Here is a 14,938-nt window from a genome sequence, read left to right as displayed (position 1 = left end):
CATGGACCAACAAACAGATGAATGGATGGAGATCCACAATGGCTGGAAAGGGAGTTTCTTGGAGGAGGGAATGGTGGGGTTAGGCAGAGCAGAAGAAAGAGAATTGTGGCGGGGAACACAGCACAAGCGCAGGCATAGAGAGAGAAAAGGCGAGATTGCCATGTGGCCAGACCGGAAATGGGTGTAGAGAGGCCACTGCTCCCCGAAACGGAGGCCAGAGCCAGCCCCTGCCCCGTAGATCTTTCCTGGGAGGAGGGGCAGCAGGGGCCACTGCAGGACTGCTGGCCTACGGGGGCCTGGGGCAGCCTGCTCTCGGCTCTGGCTCACCTGGTAGCTAGCAGGCCACCCTGCACCTGCAGCCCCGCCTCTGGCCTTGACCTTCTGGGTCGCTGGAGAAGATGCAGAGCCTGGGGAAGGCCTCTGGGGTGTCAGGGCGACTGCAGCAGTCAAAGCAAGAATGGTGCTGCGACCTGGGCAGACAGGAAGTGCCACCCTGTCAGGCGCTGGGCAGCTCAGGGCCCCACGGAGCCACAGTGAGGCCAGGCAAACCCAGCTTGGGCTCTTGGGGGTCTGGTCTAGATCGGAAGCCTCAAGCCGATCCTCAGAGTCCAATTCTTGTTCTTTCTGCTTGCTCCAGGGAATGCTGGGAGGCAGGGACATGTGTGGCGGCTTGGACACACTTCACTGGGACCGCAGGGCAGGCCGGGGAGCTGCCAGCCCACACTAGGTCCTGCTGCCCTACTTCCAGGCTGCCCTGCCTCGCAGATGGAGCTCATCGAGTCCCGAGCTCCCCAGCTCTCGGCAGCCAGTGACTGCCTATTTCTGTGACCGCCTCCCCCAGATGCCAGGGCACATGTTCCTACAGAGTGCAGAGAGGGCAAGTACAGAGAGAGGCAAGAGGACACACAGGCAGGTGTTGGTGGTGGGAGAAGAGGAGGAAAGGGGCACGAGGAGGTGCCAGGCCATGAGCTGAGCATGTCACATTAAATGTCTGAGTTAAATCCCCACTACTACAAGACTTCTAGATAGGGCATGTTGCTCTTTTTTACAGATTCAAAGAAGTTCAAACAGGTTCAGAGAAGTTAAGGAACTTTACCTAAGGACACACAGCTATTATGAGGCATGTAAAGTTAGGATTTGAACCCAGGGGTCTGCTAATTCCAAAGGTTTGCTCTTAACTGTTGCTATTTACTTTCCAAGTGTCTTCCATCTCAATGAGGGATGCTTTAATGTCTAATGTGCCATTTAAAACTGGCTGTTTGCATAGCAAAGCTGCCCTGAAAAGACCAGCTTGAGGCTGCCGTCCAGATGAATGGAAGGCAGTCCCAGTCAGGGAAGATAGGGCCTTGATCCAGCCCTGCCTGCATCCCACCCCAACTATAAAACAAAAGATCTGGGTTCAAACCCCAGCCCCACCCCCTACATTCTTTTAGAAAAAGCAGGAGCCCTCCAGGAGGCCAGCAGGCAGCTGGGACTTTCCCCTGGCAGCCTCTTGGGGACAAGCAGGGCTGGAGTGTAATGCAAGGACGAGGAATAGTGGCCACTGGTTGTAGCAAATACTCAGACTTGTCCTCAAGCCTCCCTGCCTGGCTGTTCTTCCCTCTGGCTAGAACTAGCACAGTCCAGAGTGAGTGTCCCAGCCTGTCTCCCCAACTCTGGGTGGGAGGCCATGGTAGGGGGGAGGAAAGAAGAGAAAACAATGCCAAGGTCCCAGATCTCTTCTGGCCCGCCCTTCCCTGAAGCCCACTGGGGTCCTCCCAACATGCTCATTCCTGAGCATGGCCAGCGTGCCTGAGCCAGGGAAGGGGCCGGGGACCAGCAAAGTGGGGAAACTAGGAGCTGGTGAGGTCACCCTGCCCACCCAACTGATGATGAGCCGGAGAGCAGGAAGGTGCAAATACAGGGGAGGCAAATGGCCACTTCCCCCACTCCTGCCACAGCCCCCAACTTGGGCCTTCCTGTCCCAGCAGCTAGGACAGCCGCAGCCTGGGAAGGCACCGGGCTAGGCGGCAGAGCGGGGTTGGGAGCCCGTCTGTGCTGATTCCTCAGGGGCCCTTTGGCCTGGAACATTTGGTGGAGCCCATTAAAATTAAAAAGCCAAGTGGCTGGTGGCTCTGAATGCCAGCTCGTTTTCCCTGGCACGGTGGGTCCTGTTTAAGGGAGCCAGCTGGTATTAATGGCACACAGCTCATCACCAACAGCAGCTAGCGATCACAAAAATCTGAGCTAATAATCGGGTTCGGGAAAGATAATGAGATATGGAACAATCACCACTGAGGGTCCCCCAGGGTCTGTTTTAACAGCCTCCAAATAAGCCACAAAATAGAAATTAACCAAACAGGGGCTCCATTTTGGCGGGGAGGAAAACAAACAGGGTGTGGGTTTTGCACACGATAGTCCCCTTGTGGTCAGCAGACAGGGGTCCTGGGAGAAGCAAGGGCCCAGGACCCATGGGACATCAGCAGTGGCCTGAGGAAGCAGTGGACCCTCTCTGGCCACTTCTCTCCAAGCTCCAGCTCCCAGGCCAGTGAATTTGCCATGGGCAGTGGACAGGAGCAGAGGAGGAAAGACAGCTTCCTGAGAATCCCCGAGGTGGGGTAAGTGCTGACCAGCACCAAGAACCAGGCTGGGGAGAGGGCTTAGTGACACAAGGTCTCCAGTGTCACGAGCTAGCTGATAGCTGTCTCCTTAGGCACCAAGGTCCCTCCCAGGCCAACAGCAGCCTCCTTTCTGTGAGGCCAGCGAGGAGACACGGGATGGGGCTTAAGCAAAGCATGCAGGCTGTGTCCTCAACTTCAGCCCATACCTGCAAACCCCTGCAGGATGCCTTTATCTGGAGGGGCTTCGGGCACTCCACCCTCACACGCCCCAAATCAAGGTTACGTTGCTCTTCCTCACCCACCGCCTGTCCTCTCCCACTGCCAGGAGCTCCTCATGCCCGATACCCAGGAGTCTTCCTGGTTGGGAGCCTCTCCCTCCCCACCTGCAGCCCAGCGTGCAGAGCTACCTGTCCTGTCTCCCAGGTATTCTGAATGTGACGACTTCTCTCTGCTCCGGCCGCTTACCTTTAAGCACACCCATCTCTTCTCCCTGGAGAACTGCCCGCTTCCTAACTTGGCTCCCCGATTCTGCTCTTGCTCCCTCCAGTCCACTCTCTACACAGCAGCCAGAACGATCTTCTAAAGATGGGTATCAGTTTGCTTTAGCCTTTCAGGGGCTTCTCACTGCACTTAGAGATCTGCAGGGCCCTGCCTGCAAGGCTCCAGCCACCTCGCCGGGCCCCACTCCTCCCATGAGCCAATTATCTCTCTTTCCCTCCCTTCCTTCTCTCCCTCCCCCCATCACCTCTCCTCCCAGGGCCTTCAAGCACTGCCCCCCTTGGCCTCCTCACTTTTCAGTTTAAATGTCAGAGAGGCCTCCTCTTCACTCGGGGCTCCCTTTTCACAGTTTCTCACAGAACCCAGATCTCTTCCTTCCCTGTCTCTATCACAGTCTCGAAGTATATATTTATTTACCTCCTCAAAATGTTGGGAATCAAAGTAATACGTGTATATTATTTTAAAAAACTGAATAGCGCAGAAATATTTTTACCTGTGGCCTCTTTACTAAATATCCATCCCTCCCAGTAGGGCCTAAGCGCTGGGCGCAGGGCCCGTGTCTCTCTTACTCCTCACTGAATTCCTGGTGCCTGGGGAAATGAGTCGGTGCTTAATACATATTCTAGAATAAGTCAAGTGAATGATTTCTGAGGCAGGAGAAAAAGAGCCACAAAGGAGATCTGTCTTGTGCACTCTCTGCTGTCCACCTTGGCAAACAGCTCTGTGGGGCTAGACGCTGCACACACAGGTGTAACTCCACCTGAGCGCATGGCGCATCCCTCTGCCTTGAGGGGGTGGTCCCAAGGCTGTGAAGGGTTCCGAGAAAGGGCAAGCCTGACTGAGTCCTGAAGGGTAAGTGGGAGGTATAGCCAGATAAGAAGGCTCAGTAGAACTTCCGAAGCATGAAATACCAGGGAGTCTGTAGCCAGCTGTGGACTCCACTAGCACCTGTAATGAGGAGATCCGAGGGGCCCTGGAGAACAATGGGGAAGAGGACATGCCTGAAAGGACAGATGGCATGAGGTTCAGAAATCAGAGCTACTCTTGGGTGGTGGATAATAATGTAAGCAGATGGTTAGGAGTTTGTGTGAGCCTTGGTGGGGCAAGGGCTGGGGCAGTTCGAAGAATCTTTGAGGTGCCCAAAATGCCCAGCAGATGGCGCCAGTTGTAGAATAAACTCTGTAATCAAGTGGACCCCATGACCCTCTGTGGAGGTCACTTGTCCTCCACAGGCAAAGGGCCAAGGTGGCTAGGACAGAGTCATACACAGGCTAAAATGCCAATCAGCTTCAGCTTCAGTTCAGTGTCCTGTTGGCTAGCAACAGTGACCAATTCTGACCCCTGAACCAATGTCCTGCAGGGACCTGCTGGCCACCTGCTAGAAAACCAGTTACATCAGACTCCTTACATGTAGGAGGGGACAACTTGTCCTCCCCAGAATAGATGTAGAACCGATATTCATGTCAGACTCACCACTGCCAATATCACCATCTGCAGGCTTCTGGAAAACTTCAGATTCTGCTACAGGGTCCATGCAATGGGCCCTCCAACCCGAAAGCCAATCATAGTGAAAGCAGTGAGACAACAGTTTGGCCTGAGATTCTCAGGCTAATGGCTCCTACCTCCATTAGGCCCAGAGAAGGACAGCAGGGCCGAAGTACACCCTGGATCACAGAGAGCACTCTGAAGTACACCTTGGATCACAGGAAACACTCAAGGTACACCCTCAACCATGCAGAACACTCTTGAGATACACCTTGGATAATAGAGAACACTGTGAGGTACACCCTAGATCACAGAGAACACTCAAGGTACACCTTCAACCACAGAGAACACTCTGAGGTATACCTTGGGTCACAGGGTATACTCTGAGGTACACCCTCAACCACAGAGAACACCCTGAGGTATACCCTTGACCACAGAAAACACCCTGAGGTACACCCTGGATCACAGAGAACACCCTAAAGTACACCCTCAACCACAGAGAACACCCTGAGGTACACCTTGGATAATAGAGAACACCGTGAGGTACACCTTAGATCACAGAGAACACTCAAGGTACACCTTCAACCACAGAGAACACTCTGAGGTATACCTTGGGTCACAGGGTATACTCTGAGGTACACCCTCAACCACAGAGAACACCCTGAGGTATACTCTTGACCACAGAGAACACTCTGAGGAACACCCCTGATCACAAAGAACACCCTGAGGTATACCCTTGAACACAGAGAACACCCTGAGGTACACCCTCAACTAGAGAGAACACCCTGAGGTACACCCTCAACCATAGAGAACACTCTGAGGTACACCTTAGATCACAGGGAACACTCTGAGGTACACCCTGGATCACAGAGAACACCCTGAGGTACCACAGAACCACCCTTGACCACAGAACCAGCCAGACATGGTCTTGCAGGAGGCGGGGCATGCTCCAGACCAGGGATAAATATACGCTGCTGACTCAACCTTGGCCAGAAAACACAGGTGCAGAAACCAAGTATGAAGTTGGATAGAGGCTTTAACCCCATTACACCTAAAGAGCCTCTCAAAAGTTTCCTTTCCCCACTGTTCTCAGGGTACCTGGGGGCGGACTTAACTGCCAGGAGGCATGGTAACAGTTTCTCTAAACTGGAAGCCAAGAACACTGTTTGGCTTTTCCCTCCTCCTCAGGCCGCAGTGGGAGCAGGAAGCAAAAGGGGTCTTTGTATTAGCAGAATAGCATGTGATCAAGCCTGTGTTTGAATCCCAGTTCTGGGATTTCACCTCTATGCTTCCGCTTCCTCAGCTGTAAAATCACGAGGAGCACTAAGCAGCACCCGGCACCTGAAGACACTCCAGAAGTGTCAGCCATTGTGATCATCGGGATTATTTGCTACTTTAATACTGGGACTTGGAGCAGCCAGGGGGCAATGAGAACTGGGAGGGGGAGGGGTTCAGCCCAGGGACCCCCCTGGGACACCTCCTTGTACTCCAGTATCTAGTAAAGGTTAACAGACAATCACTGTATCCTGTACAGAAAGGACCCCTCAGGGCCCAGAGCCTTTGAGAATGGAGATCAGCAATGCCCCAACGGGGAAAGACCTCAGCCACCTACGACCTGGCTGCACGTGAGGGGTTTGAGGACCAGGCATAAAGTGTCTCTCATACTCTGGATCCACCAACCAGCTCCTGAGCAGCATGTAGGACTTTAGCCCTGCGCCCTTCTCTACAGCCACAGGTCCATTCTCATCCAGGACCTGGTGTCCATGAGGGAGGTCATCTGCTGGGCCTGCCACCCCACCAAGACTTCTCCTCCAGCCCACTCTGCCTGCACCCCCTGCGACGCCCCCGCTCCATGAGTCGAGACAAGGCAGCTGGCGTGGCCCGCTAACTCCTGGGTAGGCCCTGTGAGTGCTTCACGAGCGGCCCTGCTCCTCCCCAGTTCCCCATCACTTCATCCCCATCACTCGTCCCACGGTGGCCGCACTCATCTCCCCACCACTCTGGAGTCTGTCACATTCTCTTGCGTGCCTCTCCATGTGCTGTGCCCTCTACCTGGATCCCACAACCCTGCCTTCAGCTCTCTCTGCTCTATCCTGGAAGAGCTGGCCCTGTGTGACTGAGGGGCCCCTTCCCTAGTTCCCACCACACCCAAGGGTCACCTTCATCATGATTCTGGTTCTACCACAGAGAATCCTCAGCTTTTCCTCTCTGCATCTTGAAGGACACACCAATCTGTGTGACCACCCCCCCCCAGCACCTGCCAAATGCCTGGCACAAACACACCTCTGAAGGGAGGGCGTGGGTCTCACGCTTGGGTAGCCAGGGCCTGGGGAGGCTGACCACAGAAGTGCTCAACATGAACCCCCAAACTCAAATACACTGAGGACTGACAGAGGCTTCCTTTGTTAAAAGACAGCAAACTGTTAGATTTCAAAAATAACTTAAGACAAAATTTCTTTTTTATTCTTGAGCAAGAAGCCAGACATTGCCAAATCTATTTAGAGAGTTCACCAAAAGGCTGCTACCCCTGCACTGGGGGTCCCGGGCTACCGTGAGACTTCATTCAGGGGGCCAGGCAAACTGGGGGTCCTTGATTCTGGGGGTGGCTGGCGAAGGTCAGGGCTCTGGCTCTTCTGAGGGAGAGGAAAGGTCCAGGGAGGAGGCTGGCCTCTCAGGGCCTGGCCTCCACTCCAGCTTGTCCCCAGTCACTGAGATTTGCCCTCAGCCTGTCAGCCCCCCGCCCCATCCAGGCCGCCTGCTTGTAGGGACTCGTTTTAATTAATGCCAGAGCTGGGCCAACCACTGGGGCCGTGACACTTGTTTGCAGGTCATCTCTTCCTAACAGGTTCTCCCTGGGAGGGGATTTGTCACTAATTGAAGCAGAGATCAGTTAATGAGGCCGCGGGCCCGGGGTTCCAGAGAACAAGGGAAAGGAAAATAAAATAAAGCCTCTTTCTTTGGAGGTTTTGTGATTTACACACACAAAAGAAAAGCAAGCAAGCTGCAGATTTTCCAAGTCAGAAACTCTGCTCCATCTGCCGGAGTTAGACCCTCACTGTGTGAAGACGTCAGGCAGAGGGACGCCGCCACCGCTGAGCCCGAGGATCGAGGCGGAGAGGGGCCTCCTGAGGCCGGCAATCAATCAGCAACCTAATTAACAAGTATTTATGGAGCAGTGCTTGCGCCCCCTCTGTGGGGGAGAAGATACAGGGCCTGTCCCTGGTTAACTTGTAATCCAGTGGAACAATGACAGGACAGGACACAGGGTGTAACTGAGTGTGTGGGAAGGACAGAAGTTTCTAGGACTTGGGGGTGGGGGACAGTTTGGGCTGGTGTGGTCAGGAAAAGCCTCTGAGTGTCCTGCAGCTAGGCAGGGAGTTGGAAGGAGAGTGTCCCCAGCACAGGCACAGTCCCTGAGGGCTGTGACAGCCCAACGTGAGGCCTCCAGTCCTTGAGGGTAAGACCCTGGCTCTGAGGGCCTGGAGGGTCCCCAGTAACTGCGGCTTGTGCATCAGAGCCCCCACCCCACAATCTGGGCTAGCTCTGATCCTAGGAAGTGGTAGGGATGGAATGACCAAGGGCCCCTTGTGTGGGACAGTGAGGACTGGGGATGCAGAGAGCCTGGAGCGCCATGCCTGCAGGAGGAGGACGTCCCACCAGGACAGTGGTCCCCTTCACTCAAGCCCCTCCCAGTCGGGGCTGCTCAGTATTATTCCTGACGGGGCTTCCTCCCCTCAGCTCTGCCCCACCTCACCCTTCATCTCCAAGAAGGAAAATGGGATTTTCAAACTGCTGAACTAGATAGGGCCATCAGCTCCTCTTGTCATGAAGAGCAAGGAGGAGGCAACAGAGCCCCTTTCCCTCTCTCACAAGAGCCCTGACCTCTGCCAGTAGCCCCCCAGAATCAGGGACTGCCAATTTGTATGACCCCAAATGAAGTCTCTGCTGGGTTGAGGACCACCAGGGTGGGGTTTGCGGTCTCTTGGCAAGTCATCTGAATAGATTTGGCAATGTCTGGCTTCTTGCTTGGGGTAAGACAAGGATTCGGGGAGGGAGCTTGATCTTGGGCACGAAACGGGGATCACTCCCCAACAGGGCATTTGGAGAGGATGTGGTCTACATGGGAGCAGAGTAAATGAAGCCATCTCAAAACAATCCCAAATCCCTGCTTTCCCAGAACAGTGAAATCAATGATGGTGTATGGTACAGAGGTTTAGAACATAGTTGTGAACAATTATTATACTTAATGACATGAGAAAGATGAGGAAAGTGGGATTTACAAAAAGATTATTATATGTGAATTCTTTCATTATATGTGAATTTTTAAATTTGCATTTTCTAAGTGTTTTCTTACCAACTGTGTGTATGTATTGTGTGATGAATAAAATAACAAAGTTGTGAAGTGACTTTTACCCTCTGGAGTCCGCTATAGGAGACCAGCCGGCCAGGACCTAGACAGTACAGATGGAGGGGCAAGGTGGTTTCAAGAGTGGGACGAGTGTAGCTTCCACTCTGGTTCTGGCCCAGGGCCCTCGCTGCATCACCTGCACTCAGCCCTCATCTGGGATCCAGCCTTATGCTCACATAGTCAGTTTACAAACCTAGCCTACTTCATAGCTGCTCTATTCTCAAAGTCCTATGGGATTCAAATGAACCTATCGCCCCCATCTTGAGGAGCTTATAGGCCTCCGGGAGGAAGTGTACATGTGACCACTTGACCAAGGCCTCTGAGAGGGGACAACAGTGCCCTGGGAGCTCAGGCAGAGAGCAAAGGGGAGCCAGCATGTGGCCCAGCTTTACAACTGTTCCTGAGCCCCTCACTTCCTGCATCAGCCATATTACCGAGAGTGACGAGCAGCTCCTCTGGGGAGGGTGCTGGGTAAACACGGACCCCTCTAGCAACAGACCCCCTGCCCTCAGCGGGAGTATGCAGCCCTTTGCGTCACCCATGGGCACCACCTCACCTCCCCACCTGCTGTCCAAAATCTGCAGCACTCTCTCTATTCAAGTTCATGCCTATTAAAGTGTCACCAGAATCTTCTCTGCCTAGAAAGCCTGCCCTGGCAGCCCACCCACACAACCCTGTCTCCCACACCCTCGCCTGGCCCTGACCTCGGACAGGTCTGGCCAGAGCTGCTGAGGAGAGGGGGCAGCCGCAGGGCAGCAGGACAAAAAAGTGGGGACAGAGTTACTCACGGCGATGGAGACGGCACTGATGACAGCTCCCAGGTAGCCCTGGATGAACTTGGACGCAGGAGAAGGCTGGAAGGCAGAGAAAGAGAGTTCCAGGTCCACTGGGTGCCCAAAGCTGCCATACCCCGCCCTTGCCAACAGCCCCAGCCTGCAAGAGACGTTTCCGCCCACCACCAGGTGAGAAGGCAAAGGTCCCTCTGGAAGCCGAAGGGATCCGGGCCTCCGTCAGCACAGCTCCAGACATGGAAATACAGGGCAGCAATGTCCCGGGAGAAGCCAACGGGCCCGCTGCACTTTCGCCCTGTTCTCAAGAGCTCACTGGCAGACCCTGCTGGCTGGAGGCAGACAACGGCAAGGGCCAAAATGGGTCATTCATGGCTGGGGCAAGCAGAGCCAGGGGAGGAGGACCGAATGCTGGACGTGGGCTGCTGGTATCTGGAGGACCGCCCCGGTGGAAATGGCTGGCTACACCTGGCTGGCTCTCCCGCGCCTCGTCAACCCAGGCGGCAACCGGGCTGCCAGGCCAACAGATGACAGTTGCTCAACGTTTCTACAGAGACATGCAACCCAGGTTGCAACGGATCACATTGAGAAGGAGCTGAGGAACTTGCCTTTAACTGTGCTCTGACGGCAGTTTTGGAGATGTTTGGTTTAAGGCAAACGGGAGCCATCCAAGCAGGGGTATACACATGTGGGTCACATGCGTGAGATGCGGATGGAAGGGGGGCATCCTCAGAGTTTTAGGCCGGGAAGTTTCCACCACCCAGGCCAGCCCCTAGCTCTCCCCTCTCTGCTCCAGGGTTAGAGAATGCCCACACCTTCCCCTCCCCAAACGACAGCCCCACAAGGGGACCTGGACTCCTTCTCCCCTCTCGCTGCCTTGAGACAGAAGTGCAGGACAGACAGCCTTGCCAGTGAAGCAGGGGCCCAGCTCCTTCCTAGAAGAGGGAAGGGCGACAGGGCCTCCACCGAGAGCTTGCCCCAGGAGCGCAGGGGACTTGGGGGGAGGAGGGGCCGGTCCCCTCAGACCCCTCACCCCTCAAGAGCAGCCCTCAGCTCTACAGCCGACCGTCTGGGGGCACCAAGACAGCTTCCAGGCAAGCTTGGAGGAAGCTTTAGGGGAATTTGGTCCCCATGTGGCTGATGCCATCCTAATCCAAGATCTGGGGATAAGAGCTGCCCAAGGAGGATGCTGAAGCCAACAGAGCTCCTCCCTCTCACCGCCTCCATTCTATTTCCATTTTATGGGCCTTCTTCACTTCATGTGAACAGCCCCTCCCCGGCGGGGCCCTTCTAGAAGGGTTGGCAGTTTAAATCAGGTGCTTAGAGGAGCACAAGGCTTAACTCAGAGGAAGCAGCCCCCGATGGTGGCACGCCACACTGTAGGGACGATGAGGGTCCCCCTGGCCCGCTCCCTGCCACTGTATGGTGGTCTGCGGCGCTCACCTTGGTAGCGTTGCGGTTTGCATAGTTGACACAAGCGTTATGGCTCTGGTTCAGCCACTGAAAGGCAACGGGGGTGGGGGGGGCGGGAGGGAAGAGACGTCAGGGAAGGGGTGGGCGCCGGCCCTGGACCACGGGTGGCCACAGCCTCCAGAAAGACACGGGATGCTGTCTCCAGCTCACAGGTGGTTCTGTCCATCCCACAGGTCAGCAGGACCAGCCGTTCCCGTTTGCCCGGCATTGTGCCAGCGGCAGCATGGAAACCCCGGGAAACCCCTCCGTTGCTGGCAAACCAGGATAGGGGTCCTGCCCCTGCGGGCAGCTCTTCCCAACCTGGGGACCGTCCCCTTTCCCGGAATCATGGCGCTTACGGCCCCAAACGGGCCTCACTGCCTTTGACATCATCCTTGTTATATTACTTATTGGATAGAAAGTGGACATTTAGCCCCTAGAATTACTAACAGCCCTGAACTTCTTTCAAAAATATCCCAGCCCAGTGTCTTGCACCAAACACTTACTACCTTGGGGGTTGGTGATGGATTTACCTTCCCCGCAGATCTGAGTGAGGCTTATATCGAAACAAGACTGAGGACCTCGAGGTCACAGGCCTTGGGACAAACAGCCAAGGAGCAGGAGGAAGCCACAAACAAGCCCTCATCCCTTTGTGCAAAAATGAGAGTCACATAAAATGGCCTAGGTGTGGGCTGCTGGGACCTGCTCAGCAGAATCCGAAGTCCCGGGCTTCCCCCAGTGGCTACGGGGCCAGGGAGGGGCGGGAAGTGGGGTGACTTTCCCTGAGGGGCCTGGAGGGGAGACACTGGGACAGGGAGTTCTAACGAGCACTTGTTGGGTCCTTCCTTCGGGAGCCCTCTGTTGCCAGGGGCTGTTACCTGCCAGAAGACAGTGGATGCCAATGTCTGGTTGGGCAAGAGAAGACCAACTACCTGCGAGAGAGAAAGAGAGGAAAGCCTGGATAAAGCAAAAGAAACATCCTACACGTTTGCCAAGAAAAATGACACAGCCACGAACCAAAGTAAACTAGATCTGTACAAACTGAGGTGGATGATGTATACATATAAACTGCTGGCCACAGTGGGATGGTGCCGGCTGCACGTGAACCAGGCTGCGGAATTCTATCCCAGCACAATCCCACTTTTGTAAAGAAATCACATCGTATGTATAACCATATACACAAACATAGGCATGTACATATCTCCATGCAAAAACCTATAGCCCAGCGTGTAGATGTCTCTGGAGGTCGGGTGACACAGTACTTTCTCACAGTCTTCTCGAATATGCCTATATTCTTTTAAACATTGGACATATATTATTTCCATAACTGGGGGCGGGGGACAATACAAATAAAGAAGCAAACCAAAGCAACATCTTTACTTCCACTCAGCTAACCCGGCTCTTTCATATCCTGGCCACCCCATAGGATTTTTGTGAGGATTAAAATATGATGATAGGGGGCGTCTGGGTGGCTCAGTCATTAAGCGTCTGCCTTCAGCTCAGGTCATGATCCCAGGGTCCTGGGATCGAGCCCCCATCGGGCTCTCTGCTCCGCGGGAAGCCTGCTTCTCCCTCTCCCGCTCCCCCTGCTTGTGTTCCCCTCTCTCGCTGTGTCTCTGTCAAATAAATAAATAAAAATCTTTTAAAAAATTTAAAAAAATAAAAAAATAAAATATGATGATGGGGGGGCGCCTGGGTGGCTCAGTCGTTAAGCGTCTGCCTTCAGCTCAGGTCATGATCCCAGGGTCCTGGGATCGAGCCCCGCATCGGGCTCCCTACTCCGCGGAAAGCTTGCTTCTCCCTCTCCCACTCCCCTTGCTTGTGTTCCTGCTCTTGCTATCTCTCTCTCTGTCAAATAAATAAAATCTTTAAAAATATATATATATGATGAGAGGGATGCCTGGGTGGCTCAGTCAGGGAAGCGGCTGCCTTTGGCTCAGGTCACGACCCCAGGGTCCTGGGATGGAGCTCCTGCTGCGGGCTCCCTGATCAGTGGGGAGTCTGTTTCTCCTTCTGCCCCTTCCCCAGCTCATGCTCTCTCTCTCAAATAAATAAATAAAACCTTTATAAAAAGTAAAATAAAATACGATGATAAAAATTATTTTTTAAAAAGATTTTATTTATTTGTCAGAGAGACAGAGAGAGTGAGAGAGCGAGCACAAGCAGGGGGGAGCGGCAGAGGCAGAGGGAGAAGCAGGCTCCCCATTGAGCAAGGAGCCCAATGCGGGACTCGATCCCAGGGCTCTGGGATCATGACCTGGGTGGAAGGCCGACACTTAACCAGCTGAGACACCCAGGCATCCCAGATAAAAATCATTTTGAGTACTGGTAGCTAGGTGTGGAGTCATTATTCCCAAAGCCCGAATGTCACCTAAGAGCTAGACTTGCTGACTTTGTTTTTTTGGTTTAAGTCAAGATTAATTGTCTCATCTTGACAACTGGGCAAACTTTGGACTTCAGAGATCCATGTGTCTCTTTTGAATGCTTGTGTGCAAAATAATGTCTACCAAGTACCACTGCATATGGGAAAAATGTGCACAACCATCCACATATTGACTTATTTATTATTCCTGTAGATAAAATGGCTCTTTGGCAAGAATTTCTGTAAGGAGTAAGTATAAACATTCAATACTATGCAGTAAATCAAATTCTAGACATCCTCAGCAGCATTTGTAAATCATGTTTTAAACATTAAAATGTTTTAAGACAGCAAACACACACACACATTTATATTTATTGGCCCATATCAGTTTGAATAAAATTATGTAATGCAAAGCCATTCCATAGCTCCAATGAGGAATTATCTTATGAGATTTTTCTCCTCAAAATGAGATCCCAGTTTGATTTTTCTCTGCAGCAACAGCTTAGGGCACTGGAGTGAGAATCAGGAGAGCTTGGAGCTCAGCCTCAGCCCCATCCCTGTGTGATCTCCAGCCAACAGTGTCTCCAACAGAATACAGTCCCCTTGAGGCTCTAGCTTTCTTACCTATAGAGTGAAGGGGTTGAGCTTGGAGGTCCTACCTTGGTTAAAATTCTATTCTTGGGTTCCAAGTAGCAGGTATGAAGTCAATTGAGATTGCCCCATTGCCTGTAAAGGGAATCCCTCCTCACCCAGCCCGGAAGAGAAATATCACTGGGAACCCAGGGCCTCATCCTAGTCAGGCTCCAGCCACCAGGAGCCAGACCACAGAGAGGAAGCTGAGCCTACAGAGGCCTGAAATTGGGAGCGGACAATGCAGTCCAGCGAGTGTGTGTGTGCGCGTGCATGCACGTGTGGACGTCTGTGTACACTTGTGCATGTCTGACCGCCTCCCAAAGCCTGGAGAGATAAAAGCTGTTCTTCACTGTTGGGAACTCAGCAATTCATTCCCCTAATCTGTTGGTTTATAGAGCATGGGTATATTATGGACCACATTGTCCTCTCCTCCTCAATCCCCCTTACACCCCCTGCACTGAGCTTGGGCCATCAGGAGTGTCATAAGATACAGCCCCTTGGGACTCGCTGTATTTACCAGACAACCATTGTCCAGGACACTCATTGCTCCTTCCATCACAGAGTCCCATTTATGAATCCTCCTGGAGGAAATTTTTCTAGTCTTGGGCTCAGAAATTTATACTTCTGAGCATCTGGTTTGCATCTGTCTTGCAGACATTGAGCATTTAACCGTGTCTCTCTTTGCACTGACTGTCAAGGAGCTCAGGCCAGA

The 14,938-nt window shown here is 53.3% G+C and overlaps 1 protein-coding gene across 7 annotated transcripts in view; it reads right to left on the bottom strand.

The window, feature by feature from the left end:
* SFXN5 (sideroflexin 5) overlaps positions 1 to 14,938 on the bottom strand; it is a 113,195-nt gene that overhangs the window by 42,625 nt on the left and 55,632 nt on the right. For all 7 annotated transcript variants that reach the window (XM_032410709.1, XM_032410704.1, XM_032410703.1 and 4 more), the window contains 3 exons: positions 12,110 to 12,163; positions 11,223 to 11,279; positions 9,780 to 9,845 (listed from right to left, as the gene is read on the bottom strand). In XM_032410709.1, the coding sequence (XP_032266600.1) occupies positions 9,780 to 9,845; positions 11,223 to 11,279; positions 12,110 to 12,163 (177 nt within the window). The remainder of the gene's footprint in view (positions 1 to 9,779; positions 9,846 to 11,222; positions 11,280 to 12,109; positions 12,164 to 14,938) is intronic.

Source organism: Phoca vitulina, unplaced genomic scaffold (genome assembly GCF_004348235.1).
Source record: "Phoca vitulina isolate PV1807 unplaced genomic scaffold, GSC_HSeal_1.0 scaffold12, whole genome shotgun sequence".
Classification (NCBI taxonomy): Eukaryota; Metazoa; Chordata; class Mammalia; order Carnivora; family Phocidae; genus Phoca; species Phoca vitulina.
This window is presented reverse-complemented; position numbering and strand designations above follow the sequence as displayed.